The sequence below is a fragment of the Aythya ferina genome, assembly GCF_964211825.1.
Source record: "Aythya ferina genome assembly, chromosome: 2".
NCBI classification, from domain to species: domain Eukaryota; kingdom Metazoa; phylum Chordata; class Aves; order Anseriformes; family Anatidae; genus Aythya; species Aythya ferina.
Genome location: NC_140297.1, coordinates 72,686,209 through 72,713,831, shown reverse-complemented (window position 1 = coordinate 72,713,831; position 27,623 = coordinate 72,686,209). Strand labels below are relative to the sequence as shown.

At 41.2% G+C, this 27,623-nt stretch overlaps 2 protein-coding genes across 4 annotated transcripts in view; both read left to right on the top strand.

Annotated features, from left to right (window-relative positions):
- The window catches only part of MYO10 (myosin X), a 162,753-nt gene extending 159,924 nt beyond the window's left edge, over window positions 1-2,829 (top strand). For both annotated transcript variants that reach the window (XM_084510863.1, XM_084510864.1), the window contains exons 39-41: window positions 88-540; window positions 922-1,113; window positions 1,402-2,829. In XM_084510863.1, the coding sequence (XP_084366989.1) occupies window positions 88-540; window positions 922-1,113; window positions 1,402-1,512 (756 nt within the window). In that variant the 3' untranslated portion in view covers window positions 1,513-2,829. The remainder of the gene's footprint in view (window positions 1-87; window positions 541-921; window positions 1,114-1,401) is intronic.
- Window positions 2,830-14,963: 12,134 nt separating this feature from the next.
- RETREG1 (reticulophagy regulator 1) overlaps window positions 14,964-27,623 on the top strand; it is a 64,109-nt gene continuing 51,449 nt past the window's right edge. The window contains exon 1 of one of the 2 annotated variants that reach the window (XM_084508847.1): window positions 14,964-15,305. In XM_084508847.1, the coding sequence (XP_084364973.1) occupies window positions 15,040-15,305 (266 nt within the window). In that variant the 5' untranslated portion in view covers window positions 14,964-15,039. The remainder of the gene's footprint in view (window positions 15,306-27,623) is intronic. The other variant, XM_084508848.1, reaches the window with a different exon arrangement.

Genomic DNA, 27,623 nt, shown 5'->3' with positions numbered 1-27,623 from the left:
CTTGGCGCTAAATCTGTTTCCCATTTCTCTCTCAGTTCTTTCAAATATTAGTTTGTACATAAAAAGTTACCTTTTTCCTCTCTTTAGGCTCATGAAGCAGTGATTAGAGGACACTATCCTGCTCCTGAAGAAACGCTCCAGGTCCTTGCAGCTTTGCGTCTCCAGTACCTTCAGGGAGATTACACTCCACATACCACCATACCAGAAATGGAGGAAGTATATCCCTTGCAAAAGTTGAAGTCTCGAATTACACAGTCTACCAAAACATTTACTGCAGCAGAGAAGGCTGAGAAGAAACGAGCCAGCTTTCTTGAAGGAACATTGCGGAGGAGCTTTCGCAGTGGCTCTGTCAGCAAACAAAAGGTCGAGGAGGACCAGATGTTAGACATGTGGGTCAAAGAGGAAATCTCAGCTTCCAGGACTAGTATTATTGACAAATGGAAAAAACTGCAGAGGATGAACCAGGAGCAGGCTATGGCAAAGTATATGGCTTTGATTAAGGAATGGCCTGGCTATGGGTCAACACTGTTTGACGTAGAGGTGAGTAAGACCTTCTGACCACTCAAAATATAGGTTGTGCTGTATAGCTGGTGATCTCATTACAGACTAGTGAAACCATAAATGCCATATCACAAATGCTCAGACAGCTGATGTAATAAAAAGTTGCATATTAAAAGCATGCTCCAGTTAGCATGCACTGTAGGCATTTAAATCCACCACTTACCCATAAAATACAGAGGGACAGAATGCTACCCTGTAAGTTTGTAAAGTAAGTGTGTTTAGGAGAAACATAAGATGTTGTTCAAAGATGAAGAAGCAATACACTTCTTTTTAAAAAGAGGTACAGGCAAGAATCTCAACAGTAAGTGTGGTGTGGCTCCTTCTGTTACTGTTACTTTTAATTTACATTCTTTCCTCTAGTGCAAAGAAGGAGGTTTCCCGCAAGAGTTGTGGCTTGGAGTCAGCGCTGATGCTGTTTCTGTCTACAAGCGTGGGGAAGGAAGGCCTTTGGAGGTGTTTCAGTATGAACATATCTTGTCATTCGGAGCACCTCTTGCCAACACCTACAAGATTGTGGTGGATGAGAGAGAATTGCTTTTTGAGACTAGTGAGGTAAGAGCAAGAAGGAATTTTGTCAGTACTATCGTCTTTCTGTTCTGATAGCCAGATCACTTGGTAATTAAAGAAGCTGCTGCGACTGTTAACAGTGGTTTTTTTTCAGATCCCTGTAAAGCTAAAGGGAAGTTATCATGAGATGGATATAAGTCCTGAGTTTTTATTTAACAGCAAAAGACTTGTGCTGAAAGCTCAACAGTTTCTTTTACTGCTAGTGTATAAAGGAACTCATTCACATACTGTTACCTTACTGAGGACTTTCTGCTCTTTACTCTCTTTTGGCAGGTGGTTGACATTGCAAAGCTGATGAAAGCTTACATCAGTATGATTGTGAAAAAACGCTACAGCACCTCTCGATCAGTGAGTAGTCATGGAAGCCAGGGCAGCTCCAGGTGAAAACAAAACCAGTTCTACTGCACTCTAAATAGAACATATCGCTGCTTGGCCTCAAAATGACCTGATGATACTGATCACATCTGTTGACAAGCTAACCAAGAACCAGAATTTCCAAGGAAAGCATCTTCCAACCTTGTTGTAGAAAGACCAGAGGGTGGGGAGGGAAAAATCAGCTGAAATAGTCACATACTGGAACTGCTAGCTCACTCAAAACTTTCCAAAGCATTATTATCTTCAGTTGATGTAACAAATGCCTTAGGACTGGATACTCTGCAATACAAGCAGTAATAAGTGCCTTACAACATTAAACCCAACTTGCATTGACCTAAAATTGATGATAGTGGAGGGGAAACTTTTCACCCTTTCAGAACACTGAAAACAAAGTTTTATTCATCCATTCTGCACTAACCTACTGGCCTGCACATATGTGGGAAGAGGGAGGGAAGAAGAGTAAGGTATATTTTTTTGGAGAGCTGCTGGCAGCCTTCCTGACAGATGCCAACACTTTGCTTCTTCTTGCTTCTGTGGATGTGCACATTGCACGTGCATATTTGAGCTGTCAGTAAATTTGACTAATTTTATTCTGTATTTCATAAGTCCTTCAAAGCAAAGGGAAAAAGTATGTGCAATGGTGTAAACAGTCTTTCTGTACATTTTAATAGTTCAGAGTTATAGTTGTTACAATTGTATGGTTACTTTATAAGCAGTTTTATTAACAACTAAATTCCAAAATTTTCATGCATTGGTTTTACTATTGCAAATATGTATTACCCTATAAGTAGCAGAAGTCTGCATTCTGTATCTGCTGTATTATAAAGAGAGATGTAGCTGAGAATATTTATAGACTGCTCTAATACAGAAATACAATTATCAGTTCCAGTACTCCATAATGGCAGCATAAGTTTTTAATATTAAAAATTTTCTTTTAAAGACACCATTCTTGTAATTGTGGCTGGACTCTCCAACCCAGACTGACTGGCAAAGGTCAGAGCCATTCAGAATTCACTGAATACAATGCAACTGCTTTAATATAGAGTTCTATATTTTACTTGGTTGCCTGATGAAGTTTCTTGACAGTACCCTGTAAATACATTGGGGAATATCAGCTAAAAGTAAGCTGATTTTGGACTTTTATTTTTGTACAGAAATAACTGTAATATAAGGCAAAATTTTGATCAAAGGTATCTTTTAGCCCACAGGAAAAAAAAAAAAAAAAGGAAATAAAATATTTACTGTTATTAAAAACCTCAGCCTTTAAGGAATTATGCCTACTTACTCAAAAAAAAAAATAATAAAAATGTCCAGCAATAAAGAAAATGTATGTAATGTGTTTTGTTTCCACTTTATACCGAGTTGGATGTACAGAAACCCATTAATTCTGCGAAGTCAGGAAAACAGGGCTGACTCCACATAATGGGTTTGCTTGGAAAGGTGCATGTGCTTTGTGTTGTGATGGGGAAGTTTCCATCTCTGATCAAAACTACCCACTTAATCACATGATACGTGTCAGTTACACCAATACAACACCAGGGTAAGATTGCTGAGCAATTCCACTCTACAAGCAATATGCAAGTAAAACTTTTTGCTTAGCCTTGATGTAAAGTAGCTGGCCTTTAACTAGCCATCTACAGTACTTAGGGCAGCAAGCACTTCCCTCATAAGTGCACGCAGCCTTTATATGTGTTGTGGTTTAACCTGGCTGGCAGCTAAACACCACACGGCAGTTCTCTCACCCTCCCCCCTCCCTCTCTGGGATGGGGGGGAGAAACAGGAAAGTGAAGCCTGTGAGTTGAGATAAAGACAGTTTATTAAGACAGAAAAATAATAATAGCAATAATAATAACAACAATAATGATGATAATAGTACTGCTAATAATAATGTTTACAAAACAAGTGATGCGCAATGCAGTAGTTCACCACCCACTGACCAATGCCCAGCCTAACCCCAAGCAGTCCAGCCCTCCTCCCCGGCTAGCCACCCCTATATATTGTTCAGCATGGCATCAGATGGTATGGAATACCCCTTTGGACAGCTTGGGTCAGCTGCTCTGGGTCTGTCCCCTCCCAGCTCCTGCTGCACCCCCAGCCTGCCCAATGGCAGGACAGTGAGAAACTGAAAAGTCCTTGGCTTGGTATAAGCACTGCTTTGCAACAATTAAAACATTGGGGTGTTATCAGCACTCTTCTCATCCTAAGCCAAAACATAGCATTCTACCAGCTACTAGGAAGAAAATTAACCCTGTCCTAACTGAAACCAGGACAATATGCTACAGGGACATGAGAAATCCTATGAGGAATCTTCAAATTTGCCTGAACTGGCAAATAATTTCAGTCACTCTGTCAGAGACACGCTTGTTAATAATGATAGTACTAAATTTTTCCCCATATTTCATGCCCCCCCTTCCCCTAGCAAAGAGGAACTTACCTAAGGAAAAAAAGAAAATGAGAGAACTGTAACTCCAGGATGTGCCTGTATATGAATTGTTAGTCATATTGTACTGTATATATTATCTGTACAAACACAATATTGTGTATATTTTGCACACACAGTACTAGTGACTAACAGTTCTGATTTTTCCCATATACAAGTTATTTAGAAAGAACTCAGCTGATTTTAGCAAGACATCCCTGGAATAACATAAAAAACAAATTTCAGCCAGTGTTGCAAGAGTTTTGTTTAAGTGCTGTGGCAGGGACTTCTCTGAGCATGTTCACAAACAACATCATCATTAATAGGTGGTTAAAAAATAAAAATAAAGTGACAGTCTTGTTGAGGGTTATAGCCTTGAGAAGCCAAAGCCAGTTCTCCAGTCCCAATTCATTTACTTCCTAACTGACTTGTGGATGCCATCAACCATTAGGAGGGGTATTTACTCTTAGTCAATCCACAGAAGCAGCAGTCACTGCCTCTAAGAGTTTCTCTTCATGCGAATTCCACCAATCTTCCACACAAATCTCAGTTACTGCTGTGGAGGCAAATAAAAAAAATTGTAATTGTTAATATCCAAAAGAATGTACAGTTATAAAAAATTTTGTTTGGTTGGTTTTGTTTTGTTTTATTATTATTAAAAATCAATATCACATAATAGATAAGCCTAGGTTTGAAATTTTAATGTTCCTGAAATTATAAAATACTTAAACATGCATTTAGGCAATAACCCAGCCTTGGAAATTATTTTCGTTCAGTGAAGACATCCCAAGAACGCAAGAAATTTCTTACTAAAGCCAGAAATTCTCTCCTGCTTATGATTTCTACTGTTACAGTAGCAGTTGAGCTTATCTGCACAAAGAAGAGGAGCTGCTCTCATAAATCAGACTACATTTTTATATTTGTATTGAAATATTTTTTTTTTCCAACACAACAAACATTGGAGAAGCCTACCACTACTTCCAAGAGGTGAGCTGTACTTCTGGACAGATATAGGACTGCAGCTACTCCACCGTGTTGTCTTAATGTTTGGTTCTAAAGAACTAAGCATGTGCTTCTGCCTGAAACCTTGGAGTTCAAAGTCAAATCCAGTTAAACTTTGTCCTTCAGTGCATGCCATCAGAAAACTAAGACATACAAAAAAAGAAAGCTATCTCAGGTGTTACAAGATCGCTTAACTTTTTTTTTTAAGAGGACTACTACTTGAGGAAAGAAGAGAAAGGAAAGGGGTATGGGCAGTTCTCCTCTGCCAAGTCGTATCCTCAGTCTTCCAGCCTCTTTTTTGATAACTCAGTGGTGGAGCACAAGTAAACATTGCATAAGGCTCCTCTTCTCTCCAGTAAGTTCCTGTACTTTCTGAGGCCTGACAGTGCATTCCTGGTTGCTCCAGGTTGAATGCATCAGACATCATAAGCTACTGACTATTAACCAGCTAGAGGAGTCTAGAACAAACTAGGTCCAGTCCTTCTGGAGAGATGGGGAACTTTACTGTGTATTTTGTGGTCTTCAGGATTTGAAGCCATCCTGCTCCTGGGGAGAGGTACGAGCAGTTCTTGCCTGCCATTCCCCAGCAGACAGGCCAGTGCTGCTGCCAGCACCCCACCAGCTGGTGGCCATGGGGTACCCATGCCTCTTGTGGGCTGGCTGCAGGGTGCTCTGCTGCAGGTCACATCAGGAGCACTGCCACAAAGGGGCCAGTTACTGCATGGCTGGACAGAGCCTGACAAAATCCCTTTGGGCAGAAACGTCGCCCTCCAAGTCTGCTGACTGCCTGGTCACATAGGCCGCAGTGAGAAAAGGCTCACGACCCCACTGGAGAGATGGGCTGCCAGACCCCGCCAGGGCAAAAGCTGCTCGGTCAAGCCTAGGAATACGCCCAGGTAATCGGCAGGGTAAGGCAGCAGCTGCAAGGGAAATACAGTCGTACATTATCCTATTAGCACACCCCTATCCTAACGCCCTTAAAGCTGGCCGTGTCCTCAGGCTTCAGTCTAACAAGCGCTTTCCTTGAGCCTTATAACAGAAATACATCCATCTGTAAGGGTGCCAGAAGCCTTAATAAACTTAATTATACAAGTTAGGCACAGGAAATTGCTTCATCCAAAAGGTGTTGCATCAGAAACCTAGGTTTCAATCCCCGTGTTTCTGAGACATACAGCTGTAAGAGCAGGTACATGCAGGTTTGCACCAGCACAAACTCCAAATGGCCTACAGAACGGAAAGTCATCCTGGCATAAGCCCTGCATTACAGCAACTTGGGCAGAACAGTGGGAATTTCTTGCGTGCAGACTAGTTCTCACAGCATTTATACCCCACATCATCATTTACAGCTCTGTGAAGCAAATATGGAAAGAGTACCAAGCAAATATGACAGCACTGTCTTGACTATATCTAATCCTGTATGGTGTCCAGCCCTAGAAACCCACTGCATTTCACTCCCTCAGACAGAGGGATACAGCTACCAATGGTGCAGTTGGCACAACTACCTCGACACACGGCTGCAGGGTGGGTGAGATTGCAGAGACAGGCGTTTGCAGTATGTTGACAGGACTTCACCCGCTTCTTTCAAATTACTGAGTTACTAATTCCAGTTAAACTCACATTGCAAGCAAACACCTAATAAGAGTCTTGATCTCCTACTACATTTTTTAAAAAAGCACTGTCAAACATCTGAGCTTCATAGAACTGCTCACACATACAGCTTATGTGTAAAAAGTCAGTTCATGAACAAAGTCAACATTACAATCAAATTCAACTAATTACTTTCCTCTCCCAGTGTCTGAGACATTGTATGGTTTTACCACGGTACTAATTATTTTTGCTTCAGTCACGTTTCTTACAAATAAAGCCAAGACACTAATGTACAAATTTGCTGATTCCCAGTGATTTTGATTCTGCCTTACTAATCACACTCCCCCTTTTATTAGCTTACCTGTTTCATAAATTCTTAACAATTATCAGAGTCAGAGAGGGTCCTGGCCTGCTTGGCCTGCTCTCAGGCAGAGTTGACCAAAGAGTGCAGTTAAACCTATAATGTCATTATTGACTCCTTCCCACACACATTCAAACAGCCAATGCTATATAAGAGGTTAATGTAATTATGTCCAGAATTAGAACTATGAAAATCGATTAAAGTTATTAATCTTCCACATCATGATTAACCAGACAAGAACAGCAACATATTTTAGTGTTGAATAACACCTGTAAAATTTTGCATAAATATTTTATGAGAAGGCTGTACAGTACAATTTCTGAGCCAAAAACATTCGTCTTAACTGGTTTCTTAATGGGCTTTGACCATAGCTTCTGAGCCTGTGAACATGCATTTTCTTTCAGAAATTCCTTTGTCTCAGGTCCTAGACTATTATATCAAAGATACTTCCTTTCTAACTTAAAGTTGATCAGTTTGTATTATCCAAGCAACCATCTAATGCCACATCAACAACTCAAAAATGTTGATATGTACACCATTACACTAGCTCAATTCTGCAAAACCCAGATTCAGAGAACACTACATTTGAGAAAGGAACATTGACCATTGCTCTCACACGTATTAACCATGCAAAATGGAGTATCTGTTGCAGGGTGTAGTGGGTTTACGTGGCAAGGTTTTGGTAGCAGGGGGCCATAGGGGTGGTTTCTGTGAGAAGGATCTAGAAGCTGCCCCATGTTTGGTAAGGGCCCCACTGCTGACCTGAGCTGAGCCAATAAGCGATGTTGTTTTGCGCCTCTGTGAGAGCATATTTAAGACAGGGAAAAAACGCTGCGCCACACAGCAGCTGGGAGAGTGAGAGGAGTGAGGAACAGCCTTGCAGGCGCCAAGGTCAGTGTAGAAGGAGGGGGAGAGGTGCTCCAGGCGCCGGAGCAGAAGTCCCCTGCGGCCTGTGGTGAGGACCATGGTGAAGCAGGATGTCCCCCTGCAGCCCATGGAGTACCACGGTGGAGCAGGGTTCCACGCTGCAGCCCGTGGAGGACACCACGGTGGAGCAGGTGGCCCTGCACCGATGGAGGCTGTCGCCTGTGGAAGACCCCTGCCGGAGCAGATTCCGGGCCGGACCTGTAGCCCGTGGAGAGGAGACCATGCAGGAGCAGGTGACCTGTCAGGAGCTGCTGCCCGTAGGGGAGCCAGGTTGGAGCAGTTTGCTCCTGAGGGATGGACCCCGTGGTACGGGGCAGTTCTGGAAGAGCTGCTGCCTGTGGGAAGCCCACGCCGGATCAGTTCATCAAGGAGTGTATCCTGTGGGAGGGACCCCACAGCACAGGGGACGTGAGTGGCAGAGAAGAAGTGCTGTAGACTGACCATAACCCCCATTCCCCCGTTCCCCTGCGCCGCTTGGGGGGAGGAGGTGGAAGAGGGTGGATGGGGGGAAGGTGCTTTTGGTTTCTTTCCTTTGTTTCTCACTTCTCTAGCTTGTTAGTAATAAGCAATAAATCTTACTATCTCCCTATGCCGAGTCTGTTTGGCCCGTTACAATAATTATTGTGATCTTCTTGTCCTTATCTCAACCTTTGAGCCCTTTTCATCGTATTTTCTCCTCCCATTCCTTTTTGAGGAGGGGGAGTGAGAGAGCAGCTGTGGTGGAGCTCGGCTGCCCACTCGAGCAGAACCACAACACAGGGCTATCAGAGCATCCTGACCAACATCTCTATTACAGGAAAAACTAAAACTGAACAATAAGCATGGTTCTTCCATATAGTACTTCACTATTGGATTCTACTGTTAAAGCTTTGAGTTCACCAGCATTAAGAAGTAGCATAACCTAGTGGCGAGAAAAAACCACTACCAAATACTAACATTTCTGGATAAGAAGCAGCATCAACACTCATATCATAACATTGTCAGTTTTTTATTTATTTATTTTTTAATCTTGTACCACTTGGTAGTTTTAACTTACACAGCCAGTAAGTCACATGAATTCCAGCTGCCCAACAGAAACATTCCAGGGTAACACAAGTATTTTTGAAAAGTCTGAATTGGGAAACTTTTATTTTGCTTAGCATGCTATGCATATTAATGTATTTCTTCCCATAAATATACATCTATGCAGACATGGTGTTAAAAGAACCAAGTTTTCATTTCATCCTATCAGCTAACATTGTCTACTACAATCCAGCATAATTATGTATCCCCTAAGCAGTCTCATAACCTCAGACAACCAAGCATTTCATTTTAAGGCTGCTTACAAGCTTTTGCAAGCACAGACTTTTCTTAAGATTTGTTTTAGAAATCAACCACAGCTTTGATTTGTAAATTACAAGTTCTCATGGTTTTCGTTATTTATATTGGGAAAGTACCTGGGAAATCTGTTCGACATTGCACCCTGCTTATTAGGCTTGGCACTGTGCAAACACACATTATAAGGCCAGTAAAGACTTCAATCTGTAAAGACTTCAATCAAACAGAAAAGACAAAAAAGAGGTCAAGAAGACACAAGGAGACAATACAATCTTCTCATGCAACAGGACAATGGGAATACTGGAGTGAAGATCTCTTCATTCCCAGCCAGTGCTCTCTTTTCCAGGTTAGTGTAAATTGAAAAAGCCAGTGGAGGCAGCACAAGCATTCTAAACACCATAATCCTGCTGATAACAAAGTGTTAAGGTTTGTGTTTTAATTAACTTCTCCCATAAATTGTCCTTCTTTAGATAAGGAAAGTTAATCACAAATTTATTAGATCACATGAGAAGTAAAAATGAGGAGACAGTAAGAAAAAGCAACATACAATCTTCATACAGTACCAAACAACTTTAGTGACTAAAGTTGTTTAAAGGTAGAATATAATTTTGGACAAGATATACTATGCTGCATTTGACACACAAAACTTAAAAATACTTTTACTCACGAAGAAAAAAAAAGCAAGCAGCAAAGCTGACAGTTGAGAGAAACAGCAGAGGGCAGTCTCTAAAAGCATTTCTGGAAGGTGACTGATGTTCTCGCAGACTCTAGCAATTATGTCTCTGAATTTCCCTGCATTTCCTTTAGCTATTAGTTAGTTACAACAACCAAAATACACTGTACTGAACCCCAAGACCTGGAATAATGAAGTGGATGCTGTGTATTTAAAACACTGCTCAGGGAATGAAAGTGCAGTAGGACAGTTAGTGCCTGCCACTCTAACAGATACACAAACTTCTAAGTAAAATACTTTGAAAGGTGAGACAGACATTAACTGTGTGGTACATTATGTAGGACAAATTTTAACATTTTCCTGTTTAACATTATGACATATTCAAGCAAAAAAAAAAAAAAAAAAAAACAAACAAACAAACAAACAAACAAAACAGTTTGGGATGTAGTTTCAACAATACCCCACAATAGAGGAGACACCTTTTGGAGGCTGAAAGGTTAAGAGGGTGCGCATAAAAGGAGAAAAACTGTTTGGCTGTTATTAATTCGGAACTTATTCTACTCTTAAACTGCAACTATAAAAGAGAGGTAAGTAAACACTGAGAAAGTCCACAAAAGCATTCATGAAGCTTCAGGCAGAAGCAGAAGTAAAGAAAGGTGCATGCTATGTATATCAACATCATGTATGACACCAGTCTTTAAAAAGAGTTCAAGTGATCCAGGGAACTAAAGGCTTTTAATGTTAATTAGGGAATATTAAAATAAACAACATAACTAGTGGACACCTGGAGAAATATAATCTACTGGGGAGAGGCAGTACAGACTGTACAATAAAGCCCTGTGTTGGAGTTCTTTGATGGCCTTAATGACCTGCGCATGAGGGAAAACTATTTCATGTGGATTTCCAAAAAGCTTTTGGCAAAACTCATCGCCTAAGGCTTTAGGAAAGCTATGAAACCACAAAAGAAGTGAAGATCTGATGTGGAAGAATAGTTGGCTGTAAGATAGGGAACAGACAATAAGAGGAAATGGTCCACTCTCAACATAGAGAGGAGACCACCAGTGAAGTTCTGCAGGGGTTCTGCAGAGGCAGGGGATGTGGGGGGAAACCCAATCCCAGATCCAACTGTACAACAACAAGTTCTGAACTGATTGTTATCACTAAGAGACAAAATAGTGACAGTGTAGTAGTTTCTGGAAAATACCGACTCAGTATTTGGAACCAGTTTTAAAAAACAAAATCAGATGCTAGAAATTATTACCAAAGGCACGTCAGCACACTTTAGAGCAGTGCTAGGAAACCTAAATCCATTACCCTACAATACACCACTTTGAATGCAGTGATGATGTGACTAGAACTGCACAAGAAGAATATACCAGAATTGGGAAATTTTCAGAGATGGGCAACAAGGATGAGCACTGCCATAGAACTGCTACTGTATGAAGAATGACTAAAACATGACTCTTCAGCCTCAAAACAGAGGCAAGGTAGGAAGTGGCATCGTGACAACAGGATACAGAGTCCATAATCATGCACTAACTACAGTCATAAACAGGACAAGGGAAGTGGTTCTTCTCCTCTTTCTACCATGTGTGAGACCACACATGGAACACTATGTTCAGTTCCAGGCTACCAAAACAAGACACCCGCTGACATCCTGTAATGAGTCCAGAGGGCCCATGGAAGGTCAAGGGCCTGCAGCATGTGATGTAGAAGGAGGGACTGAGAGAGCTGGGCTTGTTCACTCTGGAGGACAGAAGGTGAATGGGGATCTAGATGATGATCTTCAAGGTCTCTTCCAACCCAAACCATTCTATGAGCCTATGATCTACATGCAAAGTATGTAGTGTATGGTTATGGGACAGAGCAGTCCTCCTCCTCTTAGATGATGCACAGCAAATAAAGAGGTAGAGAACAAAAACTGCAGCATGAGAAATTTTGAATAGGAAATTCTTTGTGAAAAAAGTATTCTTCGAAATGAAGGTGGTCAAACACTGGAACAGGCAGCCCAGAGTATGCTGTAGTATCTCCAATCCTCACAAACGTTCAGAACTAAGCTGGGCATGACAGGGAGTGACCTGACGTAACTGTTGAGTAAGAATGCAGACCGACTGTCTCCCAGACATTGCTTCCAAACTAACTTATTCTGTGGCCCTGTGATGAAATAAAACAGACAGGAAGCAAGGGTTTTTTGTTTGTTTGTTTGTTTGTTTGTTTTTTAAAAGGGGTGTGGGGTGAATCTACACAGCAGGTAGCAGACCTGTGTAACTCCTTCATAAAGGATACTGTTGTGGCTAAGAACATGAATTCAAGGAGCTACTCTAGGAGCATTTGGAAGAGAAACCCAGTAGGGAATTACTAAATAAGCAAGCCATACTGGGCTCAAGAAATTTTCTGACCAGAAGACAGTTGGAGGCTGGGAGAGAATTGAAAAGATGAACAAAGCATTATATATATATACTTGGCTCAGTTCTTCTGTAGTTCTTCTTCTACTTTTATTGTCTCCACTTCTGAGAAGAACCCACACCAATAAATATTAACTTAAACTAATAAAAAGAAACAAACCAGAAAATATAGGACAGGGATTCTTGTGCTGTTTCAGAAACTATGGACATCTGTAGCTGATAATGAAAAACACATTGAAAGTCGCATTCCACCCTCAGTCCTCCTTTTCCTGTTGCATGAAGGCTATACTGAGAAACAGAAAAGATCTTCAGACTTCTTAGTTAGAACACTTAATATCTTCTTTAGTGTTGAACATTTAACAGCTTTAAATCACATCTGGCAGATTTTTGCATTACCACACACACACACACAAACAGGTAATATCAATGAAGTGCAATATAAAGAAAAACAGAATCCACACCTTAATCCAAACAACAGAGAGAGATCTCTAGAGGCAAATATAAACATCGATATTTCTTTTTCTTTTGCCAAACTGCAGGCTTAATATACATTCACTATTTAATAAATGTTCTTTAATTAAATGCATTTATCTTCCTTTTGTCCTCAACCTAATTCAACTTTTCATTGGTTTTAAAATGATTAATATAATTGTATGTGACAAACCGTTGGAATTACTTGGTGGTCGTATTCAACATTTTAGACTGGAAACAGCCTTCTGGCCCAGCTGCTAGATCAGAAATACTCCTCAGTTGCACCTAAAATCTTCTACCAGATGTGAGATTTGACAACATAGCGACACCTTGTATAAAGAGGAGCCATTACCCAAGCAATTAAAGAGATGGTCATAAAAGTTTTGAATGTATCAGATTGGTTGAATGTGTGAATTCTAACTGTCACAATAACCCCCCCCCCTTTTTTTTTTTTATTCAGTTACTTTCTAATTGGTGAAAAATTAACCAATTTGGTTACGAAGGAAAATTACTCTGTACATGTATATATTTTTTCCCCACAGAATAATCATTTTTAATACATCAGTTCCAAAAGCAGCTCCTCATAGGTCAGCATATTCGGGAACCAACCTCCACATTTAAAAAAAAAAAAAACTTGGTAAGTTTGTCTACCGTTACCGAGTTATGCATTTTCCACTGAAGATACTTTCATTGTTGTTTCAATCATAACATTTTGAGCTGAAATACTGACATTAACAACATTTCTCTATGCTGACATCAGAATTTTAAAACATATTTCAGAAGCATTAGAATGCTTTGATAGCTGTAAGCTCCATTGACACAGCCATTTAGAAAGCTTTCTCCACAGGCTTCATCCATCATTTACATTGCAGTCCCTGACACCAGAAATGCACTCTCTAATCTCATTCTGCACATTACAGCTCATACACACAACTGTTCGCTGGGTACTAGTCCTAGATCTTCCCAGCACAAACAGCACACAAACCTTTCAAACCCTGGCAGACAAAACATCAAATTACAGACAGATCAAAGGCAGGGAACATACATACTGTTACATTTAACATTTAAACTTCCAATGGTCACGAGTGAATGATCCATCTATTCTCTCACACAGTGCTTTCAGTAAGTTCAGTCATAAATCCAGCCCAATAACTGTCTACAGTGAAAAAGAAAAGCTGTCACCTGCCAATACGTGAAGCACTTTTTCCATTAGCTAAATTACAAAAACTATTCTGGATAAGCTTTTCACTAATTTCCATTCATACCCTTTATGGTATAGGTCAGAAAAGCAGTGTCTGTAATGTAGAACGGAAGCAAGTTTAATCAAAATCTGAAACTGTGCCCATACCTATAGTCTATGCCTACAGTCTCTGAAACAACCTCTCACCACCCCCCTTTTCTGGGGGCAGAGGGATCCTGCAGCTCCTGGGACAGACTGAATGGAAGGGAGTGCTCTGTACAGTGCAAATGCAGAGGCACACGACCATACTCAAATGTTTCCGAAAAAAAAAAAAATAAATTTAAAACAATGAATATTGGAAAGGGTGAATTACCTAGTATCTGCCATGGCTGTTATCCTTAGGGCCACAGGTTTGTAAAGCTGTTATCAACATTTCACAAATTCAGTACAAACTAAGACCTAAGTACAAACTAAGCCCAAACTAAGACCTAACCCAAATTTGGACATTTTAAGCAGAGCGCGCTACTTGTGGCTAACCATCCCATGCTGGCTTTAAAAGTGCGTGAAAACACCCGACTGCTTTCCAAGCTTATCTAATGGCTGTTTGGAGCTCGCTAGACTTGAATCCTGAATAGGACAGCGCACATGTCCGAAATAACTGAGTGCTGGCAAGGGGCAGCCAGCCGCCACCGGCTGGGCTGAGGGAGGTTGGGCAGCGTTACGGGCAGCGTTACGGGCAGCGTTCGCTACAACACACCACAAACCATCCTAAAACGGCCTGGAAAAAAAAATATAAATAATAATAATTAGATAATTACAGTAGAGGCTCCCCTATTTGTGCTCCTTTCTTTATTTATTTCTCCCTCCTTGCCGTAGGACCCTAATTTCACTCCCACGGACTGTTAAACCGCCTCCCCGCCCACCGCCCCTAACGGCCCTCCCCGTCGCCCCCCCCCCCTCCCCCCCCCATGCACCGGCCCCGCGCAGGCGCGCCCCGCGCTCCACCTGCCGCCGCCTCCCGTGCCTGCGGTGACGTCACCGGCGGCGGTTGGCGGCGGTTGGCGGCGGGTAACGGCCGCGCCCCGGCCCCGCCTCTCTCCCTCCCTCCCTCCCTCAGGCCCCCGGTGGCTGCCGCCGGTGCCGTCCCCTGGCAGCCGCATCCCGGCCGCCGCCGCCTCAGCCTCAGCCTCAGCCATGGCGAGCGAGGAGCGCCGGCAGCCGGAGGCGGGCGGGGAGAGCGACGGCGGCGGCGGGCGGCAGCGGGCGGAGGCTCGGCGGCAGGCGGCGGGGCCGGTGCCGGTGCCGGTGCCGGTGCCGGTTGCCGAGGTGCCGGGCGGGGCCGGGGCGGCGCTGCTGGGCGAGACGGGGCTGGCGCTGGGCTGCTGCATCGCGGCGGCGCTCAGCTGGGAGCGGCCCCTGCGCAGCCTGGGCGGCTTCGTCTGCGCCAACCTGCTCTTCTGGTGCGTGGGGAGGCGGCCGCGCCTGGGCGGGGGGGCCGCGCCGCGCTGCCTGGGGTCCCCAAGGGGGTGGGGGCCGCGTTTTGGGAGCCTTTGTGCAGCTTTGTGCGGTCGGGTGAGCTGCGAGGTTCCTTCCAGCCATGCTGTGAGCCCTGCTGCAGGGCACCTGTGCGCTGTATCTTGGCCAAACTTTTTCTGCTCGGGTTGCATCGGGGTGGCGTCGTTGTGTTTGCAGCGAGCCTTCTGTTCGTGCCCGTAGCAGACCACTTGCCTTTCACTGTGAAATTGCTTCAGAACTTTCCCCCCATTGTAGCTGCTGGCGATGCCTTCAATTTTCTCATCTAAAATGTTGCTGTATGCCCACCCGTTTGCATGGAGCAGTCTGTGTACCAGGACTCCATCTAACGTTACAGCTGAGACTTTGAGACTGAACTGTGTCCTCTCCTGTGGCTAAAACTGCCCCCTTTCCTCTCAAATGAATGAGAGGCAAACGACCAAAGAGGTGGATTAATGGCAAACTCCACTTAGTTCTCTGTAACCCTGACAGCCTGATGTTTAAACACGCGATCATGGGAAGAGAACTTCCTGAAGCTTTGTGTTGCACGTGAAAGTCTCTCTGTGCAAATATTTTCAAAAACATTTTATCCTCTTTAATCCCAGGAGCAGCACACGTGATGTCTAATTTAAGTTGCCTTTTATTATCAGTCTTGCTCTTAAGTATCTTTGGTAAGCCTTTTCAGTGGGAAAGTTACATGGTACTGCTCTTCCGGCTTCGGACTTCATCTGCTCATTCAGCGATGTGGAAGGGTGATAATGCTTTATGTTTCTTTGAGATTGCTCTTGATTTTATCAGAGCCAGTGTTTGACAGGATTTGTTCAGTTCTGTATCTCAAGCTACTGGGCATCTGTTTGCCGTTCTTTTGTGTGACTTTGATCAGAAGCAAAGTGTATAATGCGTGTAGTATATAACACGTACAGAAAATCTCCTGTGGTAGTCCTGCTGGCAGCTTGCTAAGTTGCCAGTATTTGATGTTATTTTATCAAAATGTGTAGCTCACTCTACTTTTTTTATTGTCAGAATGAAAACAAAAGCAGTCCTTGTGCTGACTTTTTTTTGGGGGGCATTGTCGCTCACCAGGAAGCTCTCTGTCCTGGTGCCACAGGATCTGAACGGTGGGAACGAATCAGGGAAGACTGCAGTAACATTTCGGCTGGTAAAGCTCCGTGTTTTGAGACAGAAGGACATCAGGAATGGTCCTGTTAGCTAGTCTGTGAAATCAAACACTTAGAAAATGAAACGCTCGCTTAAAGCTAGCCTCGCGTTTCCCTGCTTTCGTATTGGCATCATGGATTTGCAGTGCAGTGTGGTTGCTGCTTCTGCTCTCCTCTCTGGAGATGCAGCTGGCTGTCTGGGTTTGCCGTGACTCAGCCTCTCCTCACAGGGCTTTGCACTGCCAGGCCTCGAGGCCGAAGAAGGGCCCCTCAGTTACTGCCACACGCACCCGTGCCCTGTGCCTGGAAGCATCCCTGTCCCTGTGCAGGGGCGTTGCGTTCCCAGTGTGCAGGGCCTCTCATCTCTCTGTTCCTCAAAGCTGAGAAACGAGATTGGCCAGAAGGACAGGGAGCTGCTTCTGGATCAGCAGCAGTACTGGCGGGAGAGGGAGGAAGGGGAGATGAAGTTTACTTGTGCTTCTTTCCAAATGTCAGAAGAGTGATCATAGTTCCCTCCTCCAACCCCATTAGTTTTGGTAGGGCAATGCTTCCCCTCCATTAGATTAGCTCTTGAACCTATGTACGTCATTCAAAACCCCTTGCAGTACGAGATGCTGAGGGATAACTGTTTTTATGATGTTTTGCCACAAGATCTTTTGTTAATATATTTGAATGTAAGCTCTTTCCCATGAAAAATCTTTAAACCGTGGTACTATATAAAAGCATTTTCAGTGTTTTCTACTGAAATAACTTGCTTGTAGGTGCAATAAATTTACTAATTTAATTTCATTCTGTTTTCCAAAATTCCTTCATTTTTGAACATGGCAAATAAATAATGATGGGCTGTTTTAAAAGGCTTAAAGCAACGTGGTTTTGAGCATGACTTCAGGAGGTTCTTGGTCTGGGCATTACTGTATTCTAATATTTTTTAGTTTTCTTGGAAATTCCTAATGTAAAAGACTGCACAAAACTTCTAACCTAGCAAAAGCTAGTACAATATGCTTTACTTTAATATTTTTAAGGATAAATAAATATCACATATTTATAATAAAATTCAGCTTTGATATGTACTGCTATATATTTAGTGAACTAACATTTTGTAAAAAAAAAAAAAAAATAAATAAAAAAAAAATGAAACAAGGCTGACAATTGAAGTAGAAACAAATCTCCTGATTGAAAAAGCAGCCATCACTTATCACACCATTATTTGTTCACTGTGAACAGCTTTAAACTCTCCCACAAATGCCCTCAGTGGAAGATATTTAAAATGAACAAGGGTTAAATATGTATTATTTAGCATCTACTTATCTGATGTGTGATATGGATTGTTCCTGCTGTAGATAGTTTATGGACTGAAGTCAAAATGCCACCTAAGAAAATAAAAGAAAAAGAAGAGAATGTGGCATTTTTCTTATTTTATACATATAGTACAGAAAAAAGGAGTGCTTCTTCCCATGTGCAGGCAAACTGCTGTTGCCAGAAGCTGAGGCTAGGCATTCCAAGTGTTAGGCAATGGATATCTAAAATCACACCTGAGATTGAAAGTGAAGTATTAAGAGTCAATGTTAGATTTTAATCTACTATCCTAGCTTAATTATTGCCTTTTTGTGTGTGTATGGGAGGGGTTGGCGGTGGATAAAATAATTTCATTTTTATTCTCTCAGTCTGTCAAATATTTTTTATGAGATCCAGGGGGCAGGTTTATTTTCAGTAATCCTATATTGTCATATGTCTTTTGTAGTTTGCAGATGGTTTGTGCATTTTTAACATCATACCTTAATTTCTGCAAGTCCATCCTTAGATGCATCAGTTGTGTATATCCACTGATTACTCAAATCACAGATTTCTATAGGGTTTCTTGGTAACAGTAAAAAGGCTAGGATCTAATTGATCTGTCTCCTTGTGGAAAGATTTATTGCATTGTATTGCTGTATCCTGTTTGCTGTTCTCATTGCTGGCCCAAATCCAAATTTTCTTTGAGGATTTTTCTACACTTTCAGATATACAAATTGTATGTTACTACAGATCTCTTGTTAACAACATTAGATGATTTTGTACTGGATGAACCAACTAGATTGACTATGTAAAAGACAGCTATCGTTCCTTGGTTTAAAGACAGGAAAGCTGGCCAAATTGTGCCATTAAAATAGTATCTTTTGCCATCCATACTCAAATTTTGGGGGGTTGTGTCTTAGACCTGATGGATGTTTTGATTTTTATGGAAGAACAAATTAATCAAGAAACAAAGCAGATTTCTTGTATCTTAAGTAGCCATTTGCATTGCTTCAGATAAAGACTGCTAGTAAAGTTATTCCAGGTATAAAATCTAACTGCTATTTAAGTATTAGTAACCAAAACACATTCAAAGTTCACAGGTTTGTTTTGTTGTTACTGCCTGGTCTGTGTTTTAGTAACTATCCAATTTTCTTTAAGATTTGCTATTAAAGTTTTTCTTATTTGGAATCCTGGCTTGGCAACAATAATGTTTTACCATGGAGAGATCTCAACATCTTTTTAATTTCTTAATTTATCCTTTTAAAGTAGGAAAATAGTGCTGGGCTAAACATTTCTTTCAGGTGTTTGCACACAAACTGTAGTGCCACTACCTATAAAGCAAGGTTTCAACAGGTCTATAGCAGTGTGTATACACGGTGTATTCAACACCTGGATTTCTATTCTTTGTTATAAGTTTTTTTTTTTTTTTTTTTTTTTTTTTTTTTTAATAAGGGCTCCTGGATAGGCCAGTTTCTGGCTATCCATAACTGTGTGTTTGGTATAGCAAGGTTATGATGTTCCATTTTAAGCGTCTGAGAAAGGTGATTGTAAATTTCTATCTATTCTCAAAATTGAGCATAGGTACCACTCAGGAGGTAGCCCTCAGCAACAGGACATCTCAGGCATCAGGGCATTCTGAGCCTTAGGAATTTCACTGCTTACGAAACGCCATTTTCCTGGTTTTGTCTGTTGTAGGAAGTCTCCTTATACTAGTGATGTTGTTCCTAGAAGGCCGATGTGGTGATCCTTGGTGTTTTTCAGTTGGCGTAGCAGTACTACCTGCGGGTTGTGAGGTTAGTGGCTGTTTTCCCCAGCAGTTTGTGTGGTGCTGTCTTTAATGATGACTCACTTAGTACTTGTACAAGGATCCCGTGGCTTTTTTCTATCCAAACCACTCATTACCAACAGCCACCAGCTGCCATTAGCAGGAAATTCACAGACACTCTGTATTGTCTCTATTGGCTATCTAAATTTGGCTTTTAATTTCACTTAAACGGCTCTGGATTTTTGATGAGTCCAGTTATTGAAATTGCAAGTATCAGTGGCTTATGCCCTATTGCTTTAATCGGCTTACACAGTAATTCAGCTGTTTCAGAATCCCTTTTCCTCTCAGTCTTACACTTTCCCAGAAGTGAAGTTACAATTTCGGTGGCAATACAAGTCATGATTTAGTTTTAGGGGCTACTTGTTTTCACCCAAGCAGTTTTAAGCTTATGTTCACTTTTTCAACACACATTATTAACTTTTGAGGGTTTTGGAGGTAGAGTGGAACAGAAAGCTAAATTTAGTTAAGAAAAAAAATGAAGCCATTAACTGAACAGCTTTTTAGTGACAATTTGCATAGCTTTGGCTGAGAGGTTAGTTTGCAAGAATGAAAATTGACATTGTTTACGAGCCAAGCTGCATTACATAAAAAGCTGGGCAGTTCACAGCATTTTTTCAACCACTCAGAAGAAAACAGAATCTATCAGAAAAGAAATTGAATAGGATAATTGAGGCACTGAGGGAAAGCAAGTTTTACTGAACAATTTAGGATCAAATCCAGGATGAGGACTTTCCAGAATATGGAAATCCCAAACAAAGCAGAATGGCAGAATTGTAACATGGCTTGGGTATTTCTGGCCTGGCGAAACTAATAAATTCTGTGTCTAGCACAGTTGTTGTGAGAGAGAAATATTTTTTTGCGTGTATTAACTGAAAATAATGAGACTTTCCAAATAATACGTAGAATTTGGAGAAGAATGGAAGTTTTAGGGGGGTATGTTATGCTCCTTGGTAGATGTTACAGGACTAATGAGAGCATTAAAGAAAATGTCATTTTAGGGCAGCGTGGTAGAGGTGGATTGTTTTAACATCAAACTGCTGCTACTGTATGACAAAATGGAATTAAGATTTCTTCAGTGCTTTCCCAGAGTATAGGTTAATTAAGGTGATCTGGGCATGTTTGTACAAAAATAAAGGAAGCCAGGCTCTTTGATTTTGTGTTTGATTCAGAATAATTTTTAACTAATGGAAATAGCCCATTTTCGCTGAAGTAGCAGTAGCGTTTGATGTCCTGATAGACTCAGAAGGTATGGTGTTTAGGTCACTTAAGTTTCCACCTTCTTAATCTTTTTATTTCAAATACCTATCTGAATGCAATTGGTTAGAGAAAATATGATCTGCAAGCTACAAATGTTCAAACATAATTCTAACTTGCTTTTCCCAAGAGGTTTTCCTGCAAAGAGTGTGAGATAATTTTGTAGTGAGGCACTTTATTATTGACTTGTTCATATTTCCCAAATCACCAATATGCTTCCAAAGTTTACCACTTATAAGCAGGTTTATCTTTGATGATTAAATGGAAAGCGTTTTATAGTGTGTTTTTTTCTCATTTTTTGATTAGAGAAGAATACTATTTTCATTTTTATTTGTACCTATTTATAAGCTAAAAATGTTGTTTCTTCTAGTTGGGTTAGAGAGAATATGCAATTTGGATTTTTATCCTGTGTGTTGCTAACCTTTAGGTAATAATCACATAATTCTTCAGAAGTGTTTAGCAGCCTTTGCCTTTGGTACTGCAGCCTGCTCACAAACCTCAGAGAGAACCATCACTTCTAAGTGTGGCTGTCAAAGTTAAAACAGCTTGAGTTTGTGGCAATCTATTTCTTATGACAAGTTATCTCATTATTCCCAAATCTTTATTCCTAAAATTATACAAGGTTTTCTAGAGAAAGAGCTATCCAGGTTGTTTGATTTGATTTGTGCTTTCTGGCTGAACAATTACAATCCTAATCTGTTGAATAAAACCTGGCAAATAAGCTTCTTGAACAAAAGGTAGATTACTGTATTGTCCTTAACAAAGAAATAATTAAAGGGAATGTGACAAGCTTTAGAATAGTAGTCATGCCACTTCTGTTTTTTCTTGTTGTTTTCTTTTGACTTTTTTTATGTATTTAATGATAGAATTTTTAGTCTTTTTCCACAGGATAGTGCCAAACAGTTGGGTTAGCTTATAAGTCATGAATCAGCTACTTTCCAGTTCTTCATCTTATTCCTGTTGTAATATTTTATTAAAGTATTAGATATCTACATTCTGGAGTGGCATACTTACAGAAAAAGAGAAAAAGGTGTTTATTCCTAGTTCATATCTCTACAGTGGCTTTTACTTTTCTCCACTAAATGAAAGGTATTTTTAAACTTTTTAATGTATATATTCTAAGAAACAGTCCATTACAGTAATCTACATGTTTTGGCTAAACAGACACATGGCTATTTATGTTCAAGCTGCCAGACACTGGAAGTGGCAGTGTGGCTATTGTAAATTTGGATTAATATGCTGTGATTTCTTTGCAAAATGGGAGTTCTGGAGTAAATATTTGTAGTGTTTTCTTGAAATATTTTTTTCAACAACTTAGGCTTTTTGTAGGGGTTAAGAGTGTTGTTAGGATTTATAAAGACTTTGTTCATTCTAAAATTTTTGACAGTATATACTCAAATGTATTTTGTTATATGTGATATGTTTTCCTCTCTACAGCAGGGAACCTGCTATACCACAGCCTTTTGTGGTATCTTGCAGACTTGCAGATTAACAGTTGAATACCACATACATATATGTGGGTGGTTTTACCATGCTAGTCAGCTAAACACCACAACTGCTCTCTCACGCCCCCTCCTTAGATGAGGAGGGGAAGAAGTAAAGTAAAGAACAACTCACAGGTTGAGATAAGGATAATTTAATTAAAGGGAAAAATAATAATTATTAAGGAAAGATTATTATTAATTGAACAATTTAACTAAAGGGAAAACGAAAGGAAAAGGGGAAAAGGGAGGGGGGAAGGGAAAAAGAGAAAAGAAAAAAAGAAACAACAAAGAAAGGCTATGTGGAAGTGCAGAGGAAAGAAATTACTCTCTGCTTCCCACAAATGAGCGATGCTTGTCCACGTCCTTGAAGCAGGGCCTCAACGCACATAGCCAGTGTTCGGGAGGAGGACCGACGTTTTCACGAGAGCCCACTCCTTCCCTCTTCTTCCTTTTTCCACCTTTGGACATCCCATGGTATGGACTATCCCTTTGGTTGGTTTAGGTCAGCTGCCCTGGTGATGTTCCTTTCTCACTTTCTTACTTTTTTGCCCACCCCCTAGCAGGGTTAAAGAGTGTCCCGATGCTGTGCCAGCACTGCTCAGCAGCAGACACAACACTGGTGTGATACCACTGCTGTTCTAGCTGCAAGTGCAGAGCACAGCACTGTATGGGCTACTGCAGGGAAAGTTAACATCCCAGCCAGACCCAGTACAATATAATAAGAGCAAATACAAACTGGATATTTTGCAAAAACAGTAAGCATAACTTTTTCTACTATAAGTGGGTGTCTATGCTTTTTGTGCAGCAATGGGGAAAGGATTTTTGCGCCATAATTCCTGATCAGGAAATACTTCAGCTCAGACCTAAATGCGCTAACGGAACAACAGGAAAAATACTGAGTTTTGGATTTTAAATGCATTGAATATTTGTGCATTTGGATTTTAATATTTATAGATACTGCATTTTAGTATTTCCAGAACACAGATGATTAATATGAAAGTAATAATCCTTATCTACATACCATCACTATGGGCTTCTTTCTGGAACAGTGTTGGGCAGTTCTCTGTAAGAGCAGGAGCAGTCATACTTTCAGAGAAGTTGCACTGTGGGGTTTAAGAAAATGACTTTGTGCTGGAAAAGCTGCTATACTGGAAAGCTGCTATTACGTCTCCTCTACAAAGCCACCTTTTTCCAGGCTGAGCAAGACCAGGTTCCTAATTTTTTTTCACAGAACGCAAGTCTCCAGCTCCTCCCCTCCCTCACCCCCAACTCCATCTTGGTGGTTGTTTGCTAAATTTGCTCCTCATCACTGATGTCTTTCATGTTTTGGGAGACCCAAAACCAAGCAAAGTATTCTAAATGTAATTTCATGACTGCTGTGTAAAGGGGAATTGCTCACCACCTGTGCTGTGCCTGAACTCCTGCAGATGCAGCCTGATACATTGTTAGCTTTCATCACTGCCAGCGTGCACAGTTCATGCTGGCTAAACCTACTGTCACTCAGGACCTACATGTCCTTTTCCACAGAGTATCCCCTCAGCCAGTCAGATGCAGGAGGTTGGTCTGTACTAGGTGCAGGACTTTTGCCTTTGAATTTCATCAATTTCATTTTCTTTCAGCTGTTGCCTGTAGTGTACTCAGCCAAACCCCCCCCCCCCCATTCCCTGTGTAGTGTTAGTAATAAACTAACCAAAGGCTTGATCAGACAAAGGGCAACTTTTTAACCTACAGAACTGATGGGAACAACACCTGGGTCCCCTATATTCATCTCTAGAGCTCTGCAGTCCTTCTTTGTTTTTTTTTTTTTCTGCTGTTCCTTGACAGTACCGGTTGTGCCCACATGCATGAACAACAACAAACAGTAGTCAAACCAGGTAAGCCTTAGCAAGACCTCAAATCCAGGCCATTGGCAAGCAGTGAGCCTCTCATGACAGTATGTTTTTTCAGCAGCTGTCTGCTTCCATTCCCTGCAGAAGATGATCTTTAACCCCTTAACAGTTTCTGCTTCCTCTTGGTCTGAGTGCTGTCTTCAGGCCCAGCTGGTTTTGAGGCCTCCTTTACCACAGGTGTTTTCCCTGTATTGGCTATTACAGCATGGTATGGTACTGATTCTGCAAGTTCAACTCGAAGGGCAGAGAAGGAACCTTTCCTCTGCTGCCAGAAGTCCCAGGCTTCCAGCCTCTCCCATCGTGGGGATCTCCATCCACTGCTCAAGGTCTGCTTGGCCTTCCTGCTTTGCAATGCTGGATTTGAGTTGGTGCCTCTGCAAGATCTCTGCAGATACCATATAAATCACCTGTTTGTAGAGTCATAGAAGGATGTGGGTTGGAAGGACAACAGGAGGTCAGCTGGTCCAACCTGCCCAAAGTAGGTCCAGTTAGATCAAGTCGCTCGGGTGCTTACCCAAACAGATTCTGGAGATCGTACTTCCCTGACGGTCTGTCCCTGCTTACTGCTTCCAGCAGGTCTTTCATTTGGCTGCTCTGTATGCCAACCAGCGACCATCTCCAGGTGAAATCGCTGTTACCATCCGCCCAGGGGAGAGGCTTGAGGCATTTCTTGCAGCCCCTGAACCAGGTGGCTGTTTCCTGCCTCTGGAGCTCTGCCAGAGTGAAGGCCTCTCATGTCCTAGGGATGCCTTTTTCAACCAGTGTGGGGGCCTGAGTCCTGTGGCACCTCGTGGCTGGTTTTAAGAAGTCCCACGCTGTCTGCAGCAGTCCCTGGCCACGTTGACATGCAGGCTACCCTGTTGTTAACTACTGAAGTCGTTATGTAAAATGCATAATTCTATGCATTGTTCTAACCTTTGCTTTCTGAAAAAGCTATCACTATCAAAATAGTGCAGAATTTCACGAGGGAACAAATCTGTCTCTGGGAATGGTTATTTTCCACACCACTTGTAACAGCATGTTTTTTCAGTAGAAGAAATTGAACTTCAGCCTGTGTGGTTTACTGATTTTAAAAAAGCATAAAAGCTTCTTAAGTAAGTGTAGCTGTTGTTTTACTAAACAAGTATTTTTTTGCAATATGTGGTGATGTCATTCTGGTGCCTTCCAGTTTTGTCAGGAATGCTTGTGTTTTAGAAATACTCAAGTAAATTCTAATTACAAAAAAAAAAAGGGTGGGGGAGGGAACCCCAAACCTAATTCCTAATAATAAGCAAAAGTACGACTTTTTTGTTAATCTGGTTGCTATGCATCATGTTGATAATTCCTTCAAGAATTTTGAATCCCTACGCCATTAGCATACATGTAATACATGGTTTTCATATCCTGGTATGAAATCCTTTCCCCATTGCTGCACAAAAAGCATAGATACCCAGCATGGACTAACATTTTGGTAAGCTGAAGGTAGATACCTACCAAAAAAATAGGGAGGACATTGTCAGCCATTGACTGGTAATGGATTCGAGGATGTGCGTCAGAGTTGTCTGACATACGGCTTGCAGCTTTTCTAATCTGTATTGGTAGAGCACCTGAGGGCTGATACATGGTGGCTGTGAATGAATTTCCGAGAGAGAGACTTTCTTGCAAACACTGCAGTCTAAATTAATGAAACAATGGAGGGAGGGTTGTGACAACTAATAACGCTAATGCACTGGAAGTCCAGTCAGAACAATTCAAAGCTTTCCAAGTAAGTGAAGAGCCTTTGCTTGGCTACTACATTAGCTGCTCCAAATATTAGACATTGTTGTTTCTTTTCCCCAAAAGCTGTGGAGCAGAAAAACCGCAGTATTGAGAGCATAAAGTGACATGACTTGGAAGTGTCTTTCAGACAGCACACTACCTTGCTAATCCTTTTTTACTAATCCTCGTCCACATTAGTACAACTGTTTTTAACTGCAGGTGACAGCTGTGATTGCAGTGAAACTATGAGTATGGCTTAGTTGCGACTGCAAAGTAGGTCAAACGCTCTATATATTCATTGAAAGATAGTAAACATCTTACTTTAAGAAGTAGTAAACTGTGTATGCATTTATGCATGTGTGGAAACATGCATAAACTTCAGTACTGATGTATTTCTTTCACCCACGGAGGATGGCCCAATGTTAATTATTAAGTCAGAACATACTGTTTGATCCTAGGAAACCTTAATGTACAAGCACCATGAAGAACCTGTAGAATAGTCATGGTATTAAGGCCATGCAGCTTAAAGGTCTGGATTTGTTACAAACTTTAGGCATCTAGAAATCGCATTTAAAATACTTTAGTTTGCTTTTCTTCACGGTGTCTGATCTCCACCCCTCCGCTTTTTTCACTTGTTAGTAAGTGAAAAAATAGATTAGATTTAATCTTCAGTGTAGTTGAACTTCACCCTTAAACAAAATCAAGGATGTTTAATATTGAAGATTATTATTTGATCTAATGAGAGCTAGGCTTGGGCAGTTTTGAAAAAGCTTGTCAACATCTTGTCTGTAAGCATCTCTTGGTTTTCTTGAGCTGGCTGAAATTGTAGAGGTACTGAATTGAGGAAAAAAAAAAATATATATATATATATACACACATATATATTGTTCCCATAGAATAATAATTAATACTTTGTATAGATGTAGAAACCCTTCAGAATAAGTTAGCTGTTTGTATTGGAAGACATATCCTGGTCTGGTCAGGGTGATAGGGCTTTGAGTTTCTGTGAATTGTATTAAGTGTGAAAATTAGTGGCATAGAGATTTTCCTTGATGCAATCCTATTTTCTCAGGATTTCAAGGAATACTTGAGCAGTTTTTCACAAGTGCTGGATATGTTTTTTATGGTAGAAACACCTAGAAGGCAATTTTCTTTGTAAAAGTCCTGGTGTGCTCAAAGGGTGTTCCTTGGCTTCATCCAGTGCCTATACTTGCTTCTTTTCATTTCCTTTCCCCTCTTTTCTGTAGGAAAACTGCTGCAGCAACTAGGTGGGAGGCCAAATGCCCTGTTTACAAATCAGTTTATTGGAAACCTCTCTGCTTTATATGATTTCGTTTCTGTTGGTATTCTTATTTGACCCACTGCCCCTTAGATGACTTCTTATTTTTGACTATCCTCAGCTTCAGTTATTTATTTGTTTTGAAGTTAACCTTTTTTGCTCTTACCTTGAAAATGATCATAATACACTCATTGTTTGTAATCAGATCTCTGGCTTAAAGCGCTTGAAACAAACTGATAAATTACTTCTTTTACTTAGTTGAATGTTAGACAGAAGTGTTAAGCCGGACACACCTAGACAGTAAAGTCAGTAGAGCATGAGATTATAAATCATACATCATGAGTCTAGGGCTTTTTGACTTGACTA